This window comes from Leptonotus elevatus, chromosome 3, assembly GCF_054856555.1.
Source record: "Leptonotus elevatus isolate MCC_2025b chromosome 3, RoL_Lele_1.0, whole genome shotgun sequence".
NCBI classification, from domain to species: domain Eukaryota; kingdom Metazoa; phylum Chordata; class Actinopteri; order Syngnathiformes; family Syngnathidae; genus Leptonotus; species Leptonotus elevatus.
In genome coordinates, this window is record NC_141241.1 from 18799389 (window position 1) to 18822103 (window position 22715).

The 22715-nt window shown below is 41.0% G+C and overlaps 1 protein-coding gene across 1 annotated transcript in view; it reads left to right on the top strand.

The window, feature by feature from the left end:
- The window catches only part of fbn1 (fibrillin 1), a 64023-nt gene that overhangs the window by 8493 nt on the left and 32815 nt on the right, over positions 1-22715 (top strand). Inside the window, exons 7-26 of the mRNA XM_086070883.1 lie at positions 6266-6463; positions 8742-8867; positions 9831-9956; positions 12162-12314; positions 12388-12633; positions 12750-12902; positions 12997-13116; positions 14395-14520; positions 15052-15174; positions 16562-16684; positions 18346-18498; positions 18798-18851; positions 19192-19317; positions 19396-19521; positions 19608-19727; positions 20785-20922; positions 21452-21502; positions 21565-21690; positions 21778-22005; positions 22096-22221. Of these exons, the coding sequence (XP_085927009.1) occupies positions 6266-6463; positions 8742-8867; positions 9831-9956; positions 12162-12314; positions 12388-12633; positions 12750-12902; positions 12997-13116; positions 14395-14520; positions 15052-15174; positions 16562-16684; positions 18346-18498; positions 18798-18851; positions 19192-19317; positions 19396-19521; positions 19608-19727; positions 20785-20922; positions 21452-21502; positions 21565-21690; positions 21778-22005; positions 22096-22221 (2742 nt within the window). The remainder of the gene's footprint in view (positions 1-6265; positions 6464-8741; positions 8868-9830; positions 9957-12161; positions 12315-12387; positions 12634-12749; positions 12903-12996; positions 13117-14394; positions 14521-15051; positions 15175-16561; positions 16685-18345; positions 18499-18797; positions 18852-19191; positions 19318-19395; positions 19522-19607; positions 19728-20784; positions 20923-21451; positions 21503-21564; positions 21691-21777; positions 22006-22095; positions 22222-22715) is intronic.

The window sequence follows — 22715 nt, forward strand, 5'->3', positions numbered from 1 at the left end:
TAAAATAGTCATTTCTGGCCACAAAACACATATTTCTGCCCCGAAATAAATATGATGCACTCAAATTAGGAATGAATTTTTTGGGTCACAGTTTTGATGTGGTTAGGTTCAGTGTCCAATTTATTTTGTAAGGTTACAGAAATAGTTCAGTAAAGTGGTTTATTTTTGAACAAACTGCACATTAAACCATGAAGTCACACGTTTTTCAGCCAAACCTTGAATAATGATTTAAGCGTTCCTCTGTATTGCTGTAGTTTAAAGGGGAAGTATCTCGGTATTTTAAACCTATAGACATATAATGATTAAATCTTACTTTGCGACACCAAGGCAATGTAATTTTTTTTGGGAAATATTAGGTATTTTGCTGGCTATTTTTCTAACGTGGAAATAAAACGCCTGGCCACCGCCCACAAAACTCTGGAGAGCTGCATGCAAGACCGGCCAGCCTTTGCAGTACAACCGCGTCTTCTTTAAATGTGGAAATTGGATGGACGTTCAAGTCTTCAATAAAGATTTGAAAACAAAACGGCACCTTTGCTACAAAAAAAATCGTAGTGGAGGAGGGGAGGACAAAAGGAAAAAAAACTGAGTGGGACACAAACATGTGACCTTTAGCTTACAGCGTGAGCGCGCTAACCGCTACACCATTGATTCAGTGCAGAAACATAAGTGTCACGGGGAATTTAATTGTCATTGCACTTTGGCATTGCAAATGTGAAGGATAATTGATTGCTTTGAGTTTGAATTCATTTGGACGTAATGTTTACAGATAAAGGCTACTGTTATCGCTTTTCTATGAGCCTGGAGGTTTCAGAGAAAGTGGGCGTTTTTTTTAGTCCGCATAGGCGTTGCGGGGGTGGGTGCGCACCTAATGACATCATAGGGTGAGCACCTACTCGTTTTCTTGGGTTGGGAGGGGCTGGTGCTTGGAGAATGACCTTGAACAGGGTTCACCAATTCCGGTCCTTTTAGATGTTTCCGCCCACTAGCACACCTGATTCGTATAATCAGCTCATCAGCATGCCTGTTAACGATCCTGATCTTTAGTATCAGGTGTGTTGGTAGGCGGAAACATCTAAAACCTTGTAGGACTCCGGACCTCGAGGACCCGAATTGGTGAACCCTGACCTAGAATTACTCATAAAGGGGCGAGCTAAAAGCTTCAAAAAGTAGATTTTGTTGCTATAGTGTCAGGCGAAAAGAAGATGCTGATATAATTAGCCTTTGAAAGGGTTGTGCTGACATTTTGTCAAATTTTATAGACTAAACACGAATCCCAATGTGACGTATCCATAATTTATTTCCAATGAGTTCATGTTATATTTTGTCTTCACTGAGACTAAAACAGGCCAATAGATCTGTTTGCGATTTGGCAACATTTAAGTCCCGTTCAAAGGCGACAGAATGAATCAAGTACAAATGTGCAGTCAACCATGGTCACATTTAGCCCGACACAAATTGCATGCTTGAAACAGAGCTGTGTGCCATTACAGCTACCGTAGATCGTATCCCATTAGTGAGCGCACAACCCCACACATGTGACCTGACCAGACCAGAAGTTGGGATGTCAAAAAAAGTTTCTCCTCCAATGTGAACATTTTCGCTTTTTGACCGTCCGGCCACAGCAGCAGGCACGACTCAGTCGCCCAAAAATGCACACAGATTCGTCAATATTTTCTTTGTTGCTCCTTAATGTGATTTAGGCTGGAATGTGATCTCGGCCAGAGCCGTCCATTAGGCTGATAATCGCATGCGCTCATCTGGTGACATCAAGCATTTCCAAGCATTTGCGTGAACTTTGGGTTGGTGGTGACAGTTTGATCTTAAATGAGGCAGTACGTGAGGCACGCAAAGTCCTTCGATGCCTCACTGGATTGCTTCTATCTGTTCCGGCGCAGTGCAAACATCAATGGAAAGAAAACCCCAATTTTGCCGAGTTTTGTGTCGATCTTTGTGTGTTTTGTTGAAAGTAGCTGATAGGCCAGACATAAGACCTCATTTGGTGAACACACGTATGAGACCCAATACAAAAGTTCTGCCTTTATAAATATCACAAATAAGTACTTTATGTCTGAGATAGCTAATTCCACTCACAGGCATTCATCTTCAAAATGAGCTAACCTGAAACCTGCAAATGACATTTTGGGTGCGAGTCTGAGCTCTAAATTTGACATATTTTTATTTTATTTTTTTCTTCTTCATGACTGGTGCGACTTGTAATCCAAAAAATACAGTCGTAACATATTTACAAAATTGTGAGAGATCATGTAAGTTAGGTTGCCAACATATTATATACCACGCTAATAATGCATCAGATTTTTATAGTGCTTTTCTTTCTAGACACTCAAAGACGCTTTACAATGGAATGGGATGCATTATTCATGCATTCACACATTCACACTGTGGTAAGCTAGTTAAGTAGCCACAGCTGCCCGGGGGCAGGCAAACCAAAATTTCGCACCTTCCATACACCAGTGTTGCGTAGCAGTGGAGGCAATGTGTGTGAAGTGCCTTGCCCAAGGACACAACGACACATGACTTGGGCCTTGGACCTTTTTTGTTACTGAACGACCGTCTCCACACCCTGAGCCACGGCCGCCGCTAAGGATGTGTAGGCGTAGTCATTGACAAAGAGTGGCTGCAGAATAGCTGCTCAAATGTTTTTGTGTGATTTGGAAATAATCCAAGGAAATTTTTGGACCCACTTCCTGCCTGGCAAGATTGTTGTTGTTGTGCATACAGCACACACATCCCCGGGGAGGCAGATACTGCGTTTGTATTGTGTTCAAAATATCTGGACTTTTGCAGACATGAATTGGCTGGCCTTGAGTTTGAAATAAACCCTCCACTTTGTACATGTTTACCAAAAGCGTTGTGAGAGTGTGTGAACAATTTTCCAAATAGTTTGGGAACGATTTTCCGAAAGTAGAGCAGCGAAACAAAGAGAGCGACATTCTTGTGAGTTTTGGTCTGTTTTGAGATCATCGTTGGCTAGACTATAGATGAGCCGAGCGGGCCGGGACTCTGACTGTGTGTGTGCGTGTGTGTTTGCGTGCGTGTGTGAACACGTGCAAGCACTCCCAGCTGAACAGGCCATGGGTGGATCCCCCACCCCAGCTGCACAAGCTTCACGGAGAGAGGGGACAGATGAAATGACACCACCAATTTCCCCCTCCAACTTTCAGCCTCTCCCTGTTTATCTAAACTCCACACAAATATTGGACTGTAATTCACAACTTCGCTTTTGTGCTTTGTTACTGTCCCAGTAAAATCTCCCCCCAAAAACAGATATTGTACAAAATGGATTACATAGGTAATATGCAGTAAAAACCTAATACTGAGATATTTTGTTCAGTTCTTCAGACATGCTAAAACTAGCCATAGCTACTCCAAATTATATATATATATATATATATATATATATATATCACAATTCATAGGTCACGATTCGATTCGATACTGATTAATCCCGATACAAATCTATAAATTGATGACTGCGATTTTTTCCCTCAAATTTAGAAAATACTAATCAGTAAACTTGTACATGTACACTGTAAGATTTATATGAAAATGTATTTATTTATCGTAAAATTCAGGCTTATAACTGAGCCACTGCGTTTAACAAACAGGTTGCAGTCTGTTTCATGTTTGAACAGCACTGAAATCAGATATTAAGGCTTAATGTTCCGTTAATATAACATTCTTCCATGCTTAATGTGTGAATCCTAACCCTAAGTAAGACGTTTTGTTGAATATTCCTATAAAAAAATGATGTTTAAAAATCGATTCGGCCGCATGTCGAATCGATTCGAGAATTGCGCTCTGTAATATCGCGATATATTGGCCAATCGTTTTCTCTCTCTCTCTCTCTCTCTCTCTCTCTCTCTCTCTCTCTCTCTCTCTCTCTCTCTCTCTCTCTCTCTCTCTCTCTCTCTCTCTCTCTCTCTCTCTCTCTCTCTCTCTCAATTATTATTATTTATCTATTTATTTATTTTGAAAACTATTCAAGTGGTGTCAACAACTTTTTGTTATTTTCAAATAGCCCATGAATGTCAAATAGACAAAAAATAATGATTGTAATATGCAAATTGATATACAGTATTGCCCAACAATAAGCGAAGTTAATGTCAGCCACAGCAAATCGCCTGAGGTAAATACAGATGTCAGCCATGTTTCACATAATGCATCACTTCGAAACGGTTGTATAATATATATATATATATAGTCTCCTTAACAGAAATACTCCAATAAAAAGTATGTTGCACTAAGACTACTCTGACAAGTTCAATTTATCCCCAAAAGTTACTCAAGTGAATGTAACCAAGTAAATGTCAAATGACCCAACTCGGTTTTCCACAGTTGTTGTTTGTAAAGCATTTACAACAAGTAAACAAGTAATACTTGTACATGTATTGTTAGTTTCCTCTTGTGCTTGGGAGGAGGCGGTAGTTAAACAATGGCAAGCATACGTCTGCAATGGCGACTGAGCGTGAGGGCGGGACGAAGGGAGGGAGAAGGAGTGATGACCCAGTTCTGGTTCACACAGAGTTGCCGCCAGAGGCAGAGACACCGTGTGGAGGCTGTGGTGCACGTGACGGGCCTGCATGGGCCGGGCCGGGCCGGGCCCCGGTCCACACGGGGAACGCACAATGTCCCGTTTGTTTGAAACAACGTGTCTCCGTCTTTTCTCTCGCTGTCTGTTGCCTGCTGTGGAAATGTGGAAATGATTTTTTTAGATTCTTCACTGTATAGCGGGACAAGTTCCCCGTCACCATCTCCCAAGCTAATAAGGGATAAAGAATGTTGTGCTCATATTTAATGAAAGCTATTTAGCGTTAGTTAGTGCGGTGGAAATCACCTCCTGGGTTCCATAAACATGTGTTGTCAGTCAGTCTGCAGCCTTTGGGAATCGCTCTTGGCTATTCCTTAAAGTGTAACGGGGATAAATAAAGCTGATTTTATTAGATTTTACGAGCTTTTTGTCTCAAGTATCTTTTGATGTCAAACCCAATTGTTTTCAACCTACAATGAAAATAAAATTGTCTAATAAAAAAAAGCTTGTCTCACTGCGCCAATCATTTTTTTATTATTTGATTGTTAGCAATTATAGACAACCACACCACTATTTTACATTTTCCAGACTCTTGCCATATTAATATGCCTAAAGGTTCGGGTAACAGCCATCACGGCTCACCTGTTTTCTGGGTTTGGTCATGTGACGTTCGCAAGCTGAGCCCTATAGTCATTTTCAGTCGACAGCAAGTGGTAGTACATGACAAAATGGTCGCCCCCTGGGATGGATAAAAACGGTTGGATTATTCTGCATAATTATAATTAGGGCTGGGTATCGATTCAAGCTTTCTCAATCGATTTGATTTCCATTCACAAGAGTTCAGTTCGATTCAATTTCGATTTTTTTACGATTCAATTCGATTCACTTAGTTCAATTTGCTATTGATTAATTATGGAACATCAATTCTTCTTAAATAACAAGAAAATTATTTTTAAACAAAACTCCACAAACATTAAATTCCAAATACTATTTTGCAGATGCAGTAACTAGTTAAATGAATACAATTAAAATTAGTTACATTTATTTATTAATGAAAATAACACGTGTTATAATCACTTAAGTGTTACACAAACATTGACATCAGCATGGATGAGATGAAAATGTTTTCATAATTCTAATTCAATAATTGTAAATATAAATTAAAATATCATGAGTTGTCATAAAAAGCAATGTCAGGTCTTTCATAAATGTAAGAAAATACTTTTAAATTCACGTAAACAGTAAATTTCAAGAAAACGGTAAGATACAGCAAAATTTGGCCTTTTAAATTCTATTTTGTCGTTAATTTATGGGGGAAAAAATATTACAATAATCGATTCATAGTTTTATGAATCAATAACATGCTCGAAAAGGAAGATCGATTCAATAACGATCATTAGATTCTTTTTTAAACCCAGCCCTAATTAAAATAATAATTGTTGAAACTAGTGGGGTCACATATGTTTTAACATCATGACATGATTAATGGAAATTTACCAGAAATGTTCTACTTCTTTGCCAAAGAGCGGCGCAAGGAATTCAATTAATTGACTCTTACAGTCTGTGTGCATTGAATGCAGCGTGGCTTTGACCTGCCAAATTGAGCTCCAGTGCAAAAAGCTTGCTGTGTAACCGAGAGCCATTCCAGTCGTGTTCTTGTTTTCCACCATGGTACACAATTTGCAATCACTCCTGTTTTGCCTTCCTTCACAGACTATCGGACCGGCCCATGCTTCGCCTCAGTGAACAAACAGATGTGTCAAGGCCAGCTCACCGGCATCGTGTGCACAAAAACTCTGTGCTGTGCCACGGTGGGCCGGGCATGGGGTCACCCGTGCGAAATGTGCCCGGCCCAGCCTCACCCATGCCGGAGAGGCTTCATCCCAAACCACCGCACAGGAGCATGCCAAGGTAAAGTCTGTGCCTAAATCTCTCTTTCTGTGTTGGCGCTTTGGAAGAAAAGTTCAGCTTCCCTCTTTCCTGACGCTTGCACCGTATCTTATTACCCTTCTCGTCCGCTTTCACCGTCTCCTTCTGTCACCCCTCATCTCTACCCACCTTCCCCTCTCCAGAGGATTAGTTCTAATTGGGTTAAATTGGGGTGGGTGGCAATGCCTCCCACATGTGTATGGAATGCCCGCAGCCTCCCGCTGCGCTGAGACTGTCAGAGTCAGTAACACGGGTCAGTGGCGGTGCCACGTGGGAGAGCTCATTTCTGGAAAGGCGTCCCTTGGGCCGGCTGCCTTCTCCAGACCCAACAACATCGCAACCTCCGCAGGAGATGGCCGCCTGAGCCAGGACCCAACTTGGAGTACGCTCGGGCGGCATCGGGTCCCAAATTCTTGGGCGCTTTCACCTTCAAGCCTGCAGTGAAGTCGGTCAAATCAGAACAGTTATACACGATTAATTAAGGGTCACAATCTCAGAAGACTGTTTGCTCCCATTGCATTCCATGGAATTGCATTCCATCACTTTACACTTTCACACACTAATGAGATCGTGTGGAAGACGTCGTCGGGTCAAGGCAAGATGAAAAGGCGCTTCCTTTCGAACGGAGAAAAAGACTGTAAAAGGAACTTGATTCCGCTTTTCTTAGCCGATGATGTTGACCGCGAGTATCGTTGCCGTTCGAGTCAGCCTGGTGCAACCATAAAAAGTTATGGGCAATAACTGCCCCCTTTCGTAAAAAGTTGGTCAGGATAATCGCTAAATTGGTTGCATCAAGGCTCCTTTCCTTTTTTTTTTTATGTGGGTGAGTATGTGTGCGTGTGTGCGTGCGTGCGTGCGAGTGTGTGTGTATTCGTTAGTTCACCAAAAACCTATTAAAATTAATCCCATACCATTCACCTAAACCGAACACCGCCGTCAGGAGACCCGAGGAAGGACCAAAGAAAACAAAGGAAGGTGAAATCCAGCACCGACCAGACACCACCCACCGGGCCACCAACCAGAGTTCTTCACCAACCCCAGAAACGTCTAAATTCCAACAAATCCAAAAAATCAAGAGACCAAAGGAGAGACTGAGGAAAGGAAGGAAGGACAAACGAAGCAGAGTGGCTCCTTTCCTAATCATTTTTAGGATCCCAACCTTTTCCTTAAGTACTTCTGTGTCATCTCGCTAGGAACAGAAAGGAAATTTCCAACACAAAAAGAGGCCAAGTGTCTCTGTGTCTACCATTTGTTTAACCGACTTGGCTTCAGTGTGTGTGTGTGTGTGTTCGCCCAGTGGGAAATGTTTTTCTTCGTTACTTTTATCACGCCGAAGAGACCGAACCTGACTGAACAAACCCTCTTAGCCTTTTTGTATCTGTGTCATTCTCCTTTTTTTCTGACTGGAGAGTAGTGCTAGACGATTTTTATACCGATTATTAGTCATCAAGGAGGGCGATAATCGATATTTCAAGCCGATATTTATTATGCAGTAAAAAAAAAAAATATATATATATATATATATTAGCATTAAAAAATAATAACTTTGTTAAAATGCCATTAAACATGTTTGTCAAAACTTTTCAAGTTTTCAACACTTCGAAGGTTTTTGTTTTAATTTTAAACAGAGACAGCTTTGTTTAAAAATGATAACAAACATGGCAGGGAGTTGTCAGGGTCATCAGAATGTTAAGCTAAATTAAAAACTAAGCAAGTAAATAGCTCCCTAAAGTTCTCTACTGTAAATTAAAATAAATGATCAATTTCAACATTTTTAAAAAAAATGAAATTCAAAAAAATACAACGTGTAGGCTCTTCCCAGTGTCAGTATCATCTTCTATAAAGTGGAACTTTAAATAATCCATATATGAAAAGTAACCTGAGCAACAAACGCATGCGAATGCAGCTGGGATTTCGTCAGGGTTTGAAAAAGCTTTCAAAAGATCTTTCTAGACAGTCAAAATTTGTCTGAACAATTTCTTTTGGACAATTACAAACTGTCTGTGAACACTGAACATCTTGCAAAATTCGCTTCTTTCGCAAGAATTTACCGCTCAGTGAGATACCAGCTGTATCGGCCTTTAGATTCGAAAAGAGGCCGATGCTGATATTTTTCAAAATGCCAAACAATAATATCGGCCCGGCCGTTAATCTGTCTATCCCTACTGGAAAATAATCTGTGTAGCTATATTGTGTGAACTATATGAGCAGCCTTCATGCAGCAACCACCATTAATGATAAATATGTTGTGCTCTTACAGATGTGGATGAGTGCCAGGCAATCCCCGGCCTCTGTCAGGGAGGAAACTGTATCAACACAGTCGGGTCCTTTGAATGTAAATGTCCAGCTGGGCACAAATTCAATGAGATCTCGCAGAAATGCGAAGGTAAGACTTTTATATCAAATGACAGAGTACACCCCAAATAAAGGACTTGAGTTCAATGTTGAATGAACAACGTGAAAGTAAAGTATTTGTCAAGTTGTGGTTGTTTACGCCAGGCATGGTGAACGCATTATTGCTTTGTGAGCAGGGACCACACGTTTTGGGTACGTGCCTTAAACCCAAAAGGCATCCTCTCTTGCTGTCCTTTTTGTTTTTTTCCTATTTTTATTTTTTTTCTTAAGAGCTCAGTATTGTTCATTCGGTAATTTTACCGATTTGACATGTCATCATCATTGCTCCCTTTTTTTTCTTTTTTTTTCTTTTTTTAAATTTATTTTTATTTTGTATGGTCTCTTGCTTTTCTTTGAAACGGAGCTTATTGTGACTCTGAATGGGCTTGATTTATTATTATTATTATTATTTTTTTTGCCATGGGTGAAGCTGAACCATCTGAATATTACATCCACATGTAGTTTGGTGCTAAATCGTTTTTGTGTCATGGATAACCACCGCAGCAGAAGTCTCGGTGACTCTGCAGCTCCTCAACTGAAGAGCAGTAGTGTGCGGGTGAAAAATTGGGGCTCATTAAAACATGAATATGACAAATTCCAGACCAAATTTTAACTCCAGACTGGAATCGAGGGAAACACGTTGAGCAGTTTGTGGTATTCGTGTAAAATAGAGTATGCACAATTTTATGGCTGAAAATAATTGCTGGAAAACGTCTGGACAGCGTAAAAAAAGAAAAAAATGTGTTAAACAGTTGTGTGGCATTGTATAATGTGTCTGGTGATGTGCCCGAGTATTCAATGTCCTTATCATATGCCAAATTGTGTATGCTTGGGTCACAAATTGAAGTTTCCATTTGAATCCCTTTCATTGTGATGACATACCAGTTGATATCTGAAACAAACAAGCAGGAAAACGATTTTGAGCAAAATAAAATCACTCCTCTCCTCTGCTTAGATCTTGATGAGTGTTCCAACATTCCGGGTGTCTGTGGCGTTGGCGAATGCTCAAATACTGCCGGCAGCTTCTTCTGCAAGTGTCCGCAGGGATACTACGTCTCCGCGGACGGCTCCAGGTGTATAGGTGAGTCCATTTGTCAGGCCTCGCTGTCATTAACATTGCGTGTAGTCATTGGCTAGTCGTGTTTTTCTGGCTAAACCAGAAATGTCAAGAAAAACAACTTGAGGGAATCATTTTGTCTCTCTCTTGTTCTCTGTTTTTGCTTGCGAAAGAAAGTTGGATCGAGCTTCCAGCTGGTAGAATTTAGGTCAACTGCTTGTTTTTGAGCTCCTCAACAATGAGCTGCCTTGTAAATTTTGGGGCACACCCAACAATCAATTAATTATTCAACAATAAATCAATCGTTCAATTTTTTTTATCTACCCAAGACATGCTGTGCACAATTTTGTGCTTTCAACTCTGCTGGGAAAGTTTGAGGAAACGTCCTGTAATGCCCCAGTGCATCTTGTACTGTATAAAGTCTTCCCAGATGACTGGAACCTTTTTAACTTTTCTTTGAGATACCAGTTGTTGTTGTTTTTTTAATAGCAGGGCGGCAAGAAATACAATATATTGTCCTTTAAAGAGGAGAGTACACATTGTAGTTTACAGATTCCATACAAGCAAGTGGTTTGCACATCTGCCTCACAGTTCTGAGGTTTTGGGTTTGCATTCAGACTCTGGGCTCTGGGAATTTGCATTTTCTCAATCTCTCCATTTTTACTTGGGTTTTCTTTCTCATTCCTCCCACATCCCCAAAATTGTCATTGAAGGCTAAATTGTCTTTAAGGCGTTAATGTGAGGATGAATGCTTGTATGAATCTCCAAGTGCGGTAAACAGGCTTCTGCTTAGTAAGAATCACTCAATTAAATACAAACACAATACATTTAAATTAAATTCAAATGTATTAGAACAACCAGTTCATGATTACTGGTACTGCCCGAAGCCAGCTGGGATAGGCTCCAGCACCCCCTGACTTGTAAGAAGGGGTTAAGAGAATGGATGGATGGATTAGAACAGTGGTTCTTTGTGTTTGATTGAACCTCAAAGAAAGAAAGAAAGAAAGAAAGAAAGAAAGAAAAAAAGAAAGAAAGAAAGAAAAAAAGAAAGAAAGAAAGAAAGAAAGAAAGAAATTGGTCGAACAAATACGCGCAATATGAATTCACTCATATAACAAAATTGATGGTGTTCCACAGGGTTCAATTCCGTGTCCTCTGCTGTTTTCATTGTATCTGCTGCCCTTGGGTTCCATCCTAAGAAAGTGCTCTATAAATATAGAGTTGAGTTGAGTGAAGGGAGTGAGCGTCCTGAGTTGAGCAATTCTGCTTCAGCACAACGAGCAAAACTGACAGAACGCTTCCCTAAGTTGCACGGAGATGCGAAGAACATAGCGCAGGGGTGGCCAAGTTCGGTCCTCGAGAGCCACTATCCAGCCTGTTTTCCAGGTGTGTTAGTGGAGAGAAACAGGCTGGATAGTGGCTCTCGAGGACCGAACTTGGCCACGCCTGATATTGCGCTTTCTGAACTCAAGGTGAAGAGAGCCACATTTGATGAAAAGGCTACTTTCGCTGTTCATTTTGTTCACCAGTAAACGCTATACAGATACAGTATAAAAGGGTTTAGTGAATGCTCATAGGACAACAAGGTTAAGAACCACTATATTAGAAAGAATGGAAATATGAGTAGAGATTCAAATGAAGGCACAATTGCAGTTCATTTGTATTTGTTTGTTTTTAAACATTTATTTAGGTTCTATTTCGATGTAACATAATATGTGTATTACATTTTATAGATATACTTACTGTACAACAACCATGAACGAAATCTGTCAAGTTCAGCTCACTATTTTTTCCACTCATCCAGGAATTTGGGTCCCAGGAATTCCCACATACACCGACATATAGTATGCAAACAGACATTCACGCGACTCCCCCATGAGAGGATGTTTTGTGGAGGGAACGTCTGAGGCTTTCTCTCGTCAAACATTCTGGTTTGATTCCTACGTTTGCCTGGAGGATCGAGCACATGTTTCTCAGTCAAACCTCACCACATGAAGACTCTGTTGGGTCTGGGTGTGAAAGAAAAAAATGATATATTTGTGTTAACTAGAACCTTAGTGTTAGTCATGCGGATCTCCAGTGCCAGGAAGTGTTGACAGTGGACTCCATCTCGCGAATGACGGAAAATGTGAATCATTTTTTTGCTTTTTGCCTGTTTCCTCACCATGCTGACGACACATGGCGTGTCCCATCGCTCCCATTGATTTTGCGCCATGTGGTTTCCCGCAGATGCTCGTGGCGGTTTCTGTTTCGCGAGCCTGCTGAATGGGCGCTGTGCCAACCAAAACTCACAGCTGCTGACCAAAATGCAGTGCTGCTGCGATAGCGGGCGATGCTGGTCCGATGGCTCCACTCCGGAAATGTGCCCCATTCGCGGAGCAGGTCGGATTAATCACAAAAATGTCTCCCTGTCATGTGTCCTGATGCTAAGACATTTCTTTTCATCTCACTTTAGAAGAGTACCAGAAACTCTGCATCCAGTTACCCGATATTAACGGTGGGGGAACCTTCCCTGGACGTGGACCGGGGAGCCCTGACTTCCCGGGCGTCTACCCACATATCCCGGGCCGTACTCCTGGTCAGGGTCCAGGACCAGGACAAGGACCGGGTCGGACGCCAGGTCAATACCCAGATCTAACCCCGGATCGATACCCAGGTCAAGGCGAGTTTCCAGGACACCTGCCATTACAGCCTCCACCAGGTACACTGCACTACGACACTAAAACCTTTTTGCTTTGTCAGCAATGACCGTCATAATCAGCCGCCGCCATCTCACGGGACATATTGAAGGAATGACTACTTTACACTTTCCGTCAGGTCCAGTCATCATCCAAACCCAAAATATCACCAACATTTGCCAGGCATATCGCAACCTCTGTCCGAATGGTCGATGCATCCCCCTGCCGGGTGTTAATTACCGCTGTGAGTGCAACATGGGTTTCACGTTGGACAGGAGAAACGTGTGCGTCGGTAAGTCAGACAGCGTGTCGGTTCTTCTACTGGAGAGAAGAAACAAGATGGTGACGATGTTTTAATGAGTTTGACGCTGATGTTTACCATGCAGATGAGGATGAATGTGAAAGAAGCCCTTGCGTGCACGGCGAGTGTGTGAACACGCCCGGGTCCTACATGTGTCGATGTCCCGTGGGATTCCAGTCCACAGCAACCAAGACAGAGTGCCGAGGTGACTGACACACATAAACATACATTCAGGATCAGCTCTCTCACATGCAGAATTGAAATGCTCTTGCACTCACGACTGGAATGCTCTCTCATGAACTACTGAAATGGTTTTCTTTCGAACTACTGAAATACTCTAATACACAAAATTAAACCACTGACACAAACCATCGACTAGTAAAGCACTCTCACACTACTGAAACACTCTCACACACAGTTTTTTTTTGGGTATTAACATTCAGTCAAAACTACTGTTCTTCTACTGGAAGAACGCTACTAAAACATTATCATTTACACTACTAAAATGCTCTCATATAAACCCCTGAACTTATTTTTCTCTCACACCTGTAACACCCTTTCACACACTACTGAAATGCTCTCACATTAATGTCAGATTTTGTTTTCACTCTCACACAACTGAAATGCTCTCACACTTACCACTGAAACACTCTTAACACACATCACTCTATTTCTCTCTCTCGCACAACTGTAATTCTCATCCATACTTAGTGAATTGTTCTTACTCGCACTGCTGAAACACTCTCACACAACAAACCTGAAATAATCTTACACCTCTACTGATACACTCTCACACATGCCATACTGGATTTTTTTTACTCACACATTCTCACACATGCTACCAAATTATTTTTGCTCGCATAAACTAGTGACTACTGAAATGCACTCATTCACTACTGAACAATACAATACTTCATTTTTCACACACTACAGACACACTCTCATACACACAACTCATACAACTGAAACAACAATTTTAGTACTGTTTAGGAGTTTATTTTAGTATGATGTGTATGAGGATTTCAGTGGTGGGTGTGAGCACATTTCAGTTGCATTTGAGATGTAATCTGAATTAATAATCAGTATTCTGAACACACACATACACACATATGCACACACTCACACCTGTCTTTGTATCACCGTGGGAACATCTCATTGACATGATGCATTTGCTAGCCCCTTCCCCTAACCCCAATCATCAAAAATGATTGCCTACCCGAATTCCTTATTCTAACGTCCTCAACCATAACCCAATTCAAACCTAAACTCTAAAACCAATTCTTGACTCTCAAAAAGAGGTGTGAACACAATTTCAAGTCGGTCCCCACAATGGTAGTTAAACCTGGAAAAACATGCGGGTAAGGGCCCCACAATGTAGCAAAGACAAAGGCACACACATACACACCAGGACACAAATACATGTACATACAGACAAATGCGCACCTTAGAATGTACTGTACGTGATGACAGCGTTGTTTTTCAGACCTGGACGAGTGTGTCGCCAATGGTCGTATCTGCAACAATGGTCGCTGTGTGAACACAGAGGGCAGCTTCCACTGTGTTTGCAACGCTGGCTTTGAGATCTCAACTGATGGCAAAAACTGTCAAGGTCAGTCAACAGCACATCGGCATTTATGGAGTGCAAATGTCTGGAAAATATTTTTTTGCTATTGAAGTCAGGATAGTCCTCTCTAATGAACAATGCTTCTCTTTGAGTCAATGCTGAAGGGGACATTGGCTATTGGAGGTGTTTAAAGGCCAATTAGTGCTATAATGAGCTACTGCTCATGCAAGGATGTTGTGTGTTTTGGCTCATCAGCTGCTGAATTTTCCGATGCTTTTCCAGAATCACAGTATTTCCCAAGTTGCAGTCACCAATTTGTTGTCATTGATTTAGATTAAAGACAAATACACCGGCCACAACCTTACGTACTGTACTTAATCACATTCTCGGAAATGCAACATTGAACCATTAAATTAAAATGATAAATTATTGAAATAATAGCCTTGTAACAATCTCAGTAAGCAGTATGCTGTTTAATGATTGGTTTTATGACATTATGAATAAAAAACAAGGTCATAACATGGTGAGCCACTGTTGGAGCAATAGCATCCATTAACTTGTTTATGATTGTCGCAGATCAAGACGAGTGTCTCATCCGAAACATGTGTCTCAATGGACTGTGCATCAATGAGGATGGCAGCTTCAAATGCATCTGTAAACCCGGCTACCTACTCGATACCAGTGGGCGCATGTGTGTAGGTGAGTTTGTCACATCCTTTTATGCTCACTGATACATACTAATCCTTACCTCACTTAGGCCAGTGTGTCATTGGAGTAGTTGGCTATATTTCAACAAACTTGGAGGGTGGCCACATGCCTGTTATGTTAGTATTTCTGTTATAGGCGTCCTAAGGGCGAAAAAAAATCCCCTAAAAAGCCTTGCAAAAATCCCTAAGCATCCTGGCAGCATCCCAGCTGGACATGTGGATTGTTGGGGCCTGCCTGCTCATGACGTTCCTGAGCAGCCAGCCCTTCATAAACATGCTCATGTACAGGGAAAGGAACTTGTCGTAAAATTAACATAAGATGGAGAAGATGCAGATTTTCCAATCAAAACATTCACTTTTACGAGTCTGCTGTTAGCCTCAGGAAAGAAAATATGATTAGACAGTACAGTGGACTCGTGCTATTTGCAGGGAATTGGGACTGAACCCAACCGTGAATAGCAAATTTCCGCAAGTAATTGAAGCTCCTTAAAGTATCTTCCAACATTGCTGTACCCTAAAAATACAGTACAGTGAACAGTTTACAGTTAATCATGCAGATACCCAATTACCTGTACATATACTTCAACAACTGTAATGATGATCATAAGAAATTACTGGTCCAGTCCGGTTTAACACAATTTGCCTGCACAGACAAACCCGTGCCAACAAGGCCTGTTGCTTCGTCTGCCGCTCACTGGTTCTGACCATTTGCCAAAACTATTGTAAACCAAATGGGCATTGCAGACATTTATGAATGGTATGGAGCAGCTACTTTGCATAAACATTTGATCTACCGCTTTTTCATTCAACACAAAGAGCAACTGTCATCCAGTGCCCTCTTAACTTCAAAAACAGAGAGCAAACCGAGCATTGGAATTGCTAACAAATAAACTAAAAGATGATTTGAATACATGTTGTTCCACTTGGCCTTTGGTATGGAGATGCTGACCTAGTTAAGTCATTGGGTGTGTGTGAAGTGTGCTGACGTATGCCGTCATGAACGAAACGTGAGTCAGAAGGGTCCCTGGAGTCGCCGTCTGTCTCAGAAAACTGAAAACCATCTGCGCTGCTTGCAGCATTATCGTTTATCACGATCATCAATGTGATACGCTCAAGACCATGGTGATGAGAGTTCATGGAATTGAATCAGGGCCACGGCTTTCACTACAACTTTCAACCAGTCAAGTCATACTCACAAGTACATATACAACATACACAACGCTCCAGCTAGAAGCGGATTTAATAGAGTCAGTTTTTTTCTTTTTTCATGCTGAGCGTGCACATGTTGACAGAAAGTGGTTTAGCACAACTATTTTTCAAGTCGCTCCAGTAGAAAACAGAAAATAAAAGCCCAAGCACTTTCATTTATCTGCTTCCAGACATTGATGAGTGTGAGACTCCAGGTATGTGCATGAACGGCCACTGCGTCAACACCGAGGGATCTTTCCGCTGTGAATGCATGTCAGGGATGGCAGTTGGCCTGGATGGACGTGTCTGTGTTGGTAAGGAACTCTTCTGCTGCATGTTCAGGGATGTTCTTGTGGACAAAATGAATCCTTTAATTTCCTCAACAATAACATTGAGGAGACAAATACCAGACATATTTTCTAAGGTTAGCAAGATAACTGATTAAGAAGTCTCGTTAATGCAACAAAATTCAAAGTCAGATTTAGTCAATAACGCACCGTATGAAATGTAACTGTAAATGTTTATTCTACAACTAACCATTGTTAACACATTTTCAGAGACTTATTTTACTGGTATGTGTGCAAATGTTTGGCCACTTGAATGAGACCTGAGAGTTTCACTATTCTGTTGTATTTTCATGATGACTGAGTGATTTTAATGGACACCAACATGGGGTTCTATGAGTGCCAAAAATGTGTTGTTGCGCCTATGTCTTATGTCTATGGGCGTGTGACGTGACTGTTTATCGAACGTTGAACTGTCCGTGTCCATGCTAAGTGTATATGTACATGCCTATGATGGGTGTATATGCTAGCGCATATGCTAGTGCATATGCTAGGTGTATATGCTATGTGTCTATGTACGTGTATGCTAGGTGTATATGCTACGTGTTGTTGGACAATGTCATTGCTACTTGTTACCTTGTGTCCTCTGGATGTGCCATTTTGACAATGCGGTTAATGCTTTGGTACCGGGTGCGGTGCCTGTACTGGTACTCTAGCTTCCAGATGGGCTCGGAGAGCTCCGTTGGCCGAGAACGGCATGCTACGCCGACTCCAATCGACAAAGTACGTTACGTTAAAGTACGTTAATGGGGCGTAACGTACTTTGTCGATTGGAGCTAGCGTAGCATGCCGTCTTTGACTCCTCGGCACGTAGCGTATACAACTAGCATAGACACGTACATAGACACGTAGCATATGCACATAGCATATACACGTACATAGACCCTTGGCATATGCTCATAGAAAATACACCTAGCATAGACACGTACATAGACACGTAGCAACGACACGTTTCATATACACATAGCAACGACACTTGACACTAACGGAACCCCATTGACACGTCATGACGACACATTCAACATTCAATAGATGGAGTCAAATGTCATGTCACATGCGCAGACAACACGTCACACAAGCACAAGGCAAGAGCCGTGGGCATGATGGCATATTTTTGGCACAAATGGAACCCCATACACCAAAGGCAATTTACAGTGATACAGACCTGCATGTTGTACACATTAACCTTTAAGTAGTTTGTTTGAAACTATCATGTGAAGCAATATACAGTATCGGCCACTTCAGTGTTGATTGTTGATCTAATCACGAAAAACCAAATTTACCTTGTCGAAAGAAAGTTACATTTGTTATGCTTAATCACAATCTCATGTGATTAATATAAGTAATGACTGTACTAGATTGTTCAGCTTCCCAGCAAGTGACATCTCTGCGTGTGTTGCTTTGGAAATGATGTGTTGTTGTTTGGCGAGCGTGAGATCTAATCAGGGTGATTTCAGCGCAGCAGAATGCCTCAAACCTCCGGACATTATGGAGAGGGAACAACCGCATGTTTTCACAATGTTGTTGTTTACTCCCTCTTGCCTCCTTGTTTCTGTTGTGAGTCCTCCTCCGAGATTCTTCTGCCTCATCTGTCACACACTCACTATGTTTGGTATGTCCATATGACACAGACACACACATGCGCAGCTCGTGCTATGGCGGTTACAAGCGAGGTCAATGTGTCCGGCCTTTATTTGGAGCTGTGACCAAATCCGAGTGCTGCTGTGCCAGTATCGAGTACGCCTATGGGGAGCCCTGCCAACCCTGCCCACCACAAAACTCTGGTAAGAACATTCAAGTGACATATGGAGTCACCTCCCACCCCCTTAATTCAAAACACACTTATTCGACTTTGGATGGTTTCAGAAATGACACATTTAGACAAACACGCACGCATTAAACAGCCAAATCTCAATTCAATTGGTCCCACCAATTCAAATCTCTTTACAGAAGCCAGCATTGCACCACATTAAGGAGACATCTTAGTCCAGGCTAAATGACAAAGCATATAAATGGATATTAAATGTCATGAATTTGAGAAAATTTTATGGTTTGACTGACCAAACTGTGTGTTATGTTGCAGCTGAGTTCCAGGCTTTATGTCCAAATGACATCGGCACAACTGGAGATTCAAGAGGTATGTATGCAACAGTCTGTTGATTCTTTATTATTGCGACAGGGCTGCATAAATCAGTTATTTGAGTATTATTTCTATTTTTATGGCTCCCGATGGGGACAGTCGTGGCCAAGAAAAGGATTTCCAATTTTTTACTTTATGTTCTCTTACCCTTGTCAGTGAACCAAAAAAATAAATAAAAGATAAGCATTAGATACATTATCCATTAATCAAGAATATGCATGTTGGTTTTGTTTCGGAACAGATCCAAAGTAATGTTTACTCTCACTATTAATCAACACGGATTAGTGGTTTGTTCTTTGTGCATGAATGTGTAACTGGCTCTTTTTTGTCCTCTCAGATATTAACGAGTGTGCCCTGGACCCGGACGTGTGCCAGAATGGCGTGTGTGAGAACATGCTGAGAACATACAAATGCAACTGCAATGAAGGCTTTGAAGTAGACCTGACAGGCAAAAATTGTATTGGTAGGTGGATTGGCTTTTCACCAATTTTGTACATCAAAGCCTTGCCCGAGCAAAATCCACAGTTGTGTTTTTCCTCAGATATGGACGAATGTCTGATAAACAGCCATTTGTGTGATAACGGCCTATGCAGGAACACACCTGGAAGTTTCACCTGTCAGTGTCCCAAAGGATTCAACTTGAATTTGGAAAAAGATATCTGCGAAGGTCTGAGAGGCATTCACTTTTAATAATGCCAGGTTTGCCGTCGAGAACAAATACATTATTGATCATTTTGGTCATTTGTTTTGCAGATGTGAATGAATGCGTGTCTAGTCCCTGTGTGAACGCAGACTGCGTCAACAGCAAAGGGTCATTTGTATGTTTGTGTTCATCAGGCAGTTCGCTGGACAGCTCTGGGCTTGAGTGTATAGGTAAGTATACTTTTTTTTTTTATGGATGTTCAATACCACTAGTCACTGATACCGATACCAAGTACCAATATCACGGGTACTTTTGATACATAAAATTTACACCCACAAAGAAAATGAAAGATAATTTTAAAGAAAGATTATTGTAGCATTTTCCTTAAATTGCATGACACTCATTTCTAGTTCCTGCTACTAAAACAGCCACAAGAGGCTGATCCGTCGCGAGTAACGATACCTTGAAATAAGGCTTGATATCGGCCCAAAACTGATATATGGTATTGGTACACGCTCATACCTAGTTGTTGTTGTTTTTTTTGTACCATTGCTTTTCTACAGATCATTAGTATAATAATTAATCTGTCAACTGAACTAAAAAGCTCAAAAACAATCCGATCCAGAAGGATATTCAGTCTTCATTTTCTTCTGTCATGGCACATTCGTACAGTATACAGTGGATATGAAAAGTCTACACACCTCGCTCAAATGCTAAGTTTTGTTTTTGGGATATAACATATATATCACAAAATATACCACAAGAAGCTGGAAACCAGGGGTGCTTAGACTTAAAATGTTTATTTAAATGTTTATTTATTTAATTTAAAATGTAATTTAAATATGCAATATGCTAATTTTTTGCCATAGTTCCAAACTATTTCTTACGTGCACACATGACATTTCTCCTCACCAAAAGAACACTATACCTCCAAAAAAAGAAAGAAAGAAAGAAAGAAGGTGGAGGAAGGAAGGAAGTAAGAAAGAAAGAAAAAAAGAAAGAAAGAAAGGAAGGAAGGAAGGAAGGAAGGAAAGAAAGACATTTTCCAGAAAAAGACTTCTGAAACTTATTCCAGGTAATCGAATCAGAGTCGATTAAAACGGTGGCTGATGTGTGCTGACTCCCATTTAACATGAGTTTAAATGTGATTGGTTCATTCTAAATAGAGCCACATCACAGTCATAACATACTTCAGATATTCCAAGAATCAAATCACTTACACGCACTTTTTTTTCTACATAACCTTATATAAATGGATATTCTATGTTTATTTGTCGGCTGAATTAGAAACGACTAAGAGCACTTGTTGGCTGAAGATGGTAAATGATGTCTGTGAAGTCAACATCAACGGGGCAACTCTCAAGTCTCACTGCTGTGCCACACTAGGAGTGGCCTGGAACAGCCCTTGCGTCAAATGTGAAAAAGGTAAACTCGCTTATTAAAGAAGAAGTCAACCCAAATATTTATTTATTTGTTTACAATAATATGTTCTATGCAGCCACACTAGTCGAAATATGGTATTCTGGTTGATATTGCGTTAGTGGAATATGAGTTAAGCAGCAAAATCCATCTGTTATTAATCCATCTCAGGGGGCGGCCATTTTGCTACTTGCTGTCGACTGAAGATGATGTCAATGTTGCTCAGGTCTCAGGTAACAACCAATCACAGCTTAGCTTCAGAAAACTGGTGAGCTGTGATTGGTCGTCGCTGAGCCCTGAGCAACATTGATGTCATCTTCAGTCGACAGCAAGTGGCAAAATGGCCGCCCCCTGTGATGGATGCTTCATAACTCATATTCCGCAAATGTAATACAATATTAATCCGAATGTTATGTTTAGACTAGTGAGGTCACATATAACATATTATTGTCAAAAAATGTTTACGGCTGACTTCCACTTTAAAGTTTGCTGGCTTCAGGAAATCACCCTAAATTGCTTTGTGTGTCCTTCTCAGATCCCATCTGTAGTAAGGGCCTTGCTAGAGTACGAGGAAATGCGTGTGAAGGTAAGTTTTGCTTCGACTCTGTATCTGAATCTGAACATAATTCCACACATTTTTTCAATCAGATGTGGATGAGTGTCAAGTTTTTCCTGGAGTGTGTATCAATGGCAAGTGTGTCAACACGCACGGCTCCTTTTTCTGTCAATGTCCTCCTGGAATGACTGTTGATATCAGCGGCAGAACCTGCATCGGTCGGTATCACAACGTCCTACCTGATGTATTTGAAAGTGTACATGTTGAGTAATAAAATGGCTACAAATGTCCTCTTTTAATCCCAGACTTGCGAACAGAGCATTGCTACCTAACACACGAGGATGAACGTTGTGGAGCGGCCATCTCCGGAAAACACCGCGTGGATGCTTGTTGCTGCTCAGTGGGAGTAGCCTGGGGTCCGGAGTGCGATGAATGTCCGGAGAAAGGTACTCCGGAATATGCTCAGCTTTGCCCTCGAGGACCAGGCTTCTCCCACCGTGGTGACTTCATCAATGGAAGACCCTTCCTCAAAGGTATTGCATTTGTCAAAAGTCGAAATATAACCCACACTCTGCATCCTGTTTCTTTTTTTCAACCCCTCCTTGTCGCTTGTCCCTTCTCAGATATAAACGAATGCAGGATGATCAACGCAATTTGCTCAAATGGGAAGTGCAGGAACACCATCGGAAGCTTTCGTTGTCGATGTGATAACGGATATGCCTTGGATTCAGATGAGAGAAATTGCACTGGTGAGTAACAATGAAGTAATCGCGTCATACTTGAAAAACTATAATCCACATAATCGATGAACAACAGTCCGTTTATTTTTGTTCAACAAAACATGCCGTTACATACACCATGCCTTCTCTCACACTTGAATGTATTTAACTTAGCACATTTAATGTGCCCGACTTATGACTAAGTATCCATCTTTAGACCAAGACGTTTGGTCAATGTGATACTACACACATTTTGAATGTAAGTGTGCCAATATTAATCAGAGGGCAATTATTGTAAAAACTGAGAGCTGCTTGTATTTCAAGGACTCTGGCTGGTAAAGTCTTGTTGCTGTTGGACCAGGCCTTCTGGTTAAATTTCTCACTTGAGGCTTTAAGAACATGAAACAATAATACGTAATAAATTAAATGTTTCAGTTAGAATCATTGTGATTTTTTTGTATTTTTTAAATTATAATTATCATTATTATTAATTTTTTTTATTTTTTTTTATACTTCTTTCATAC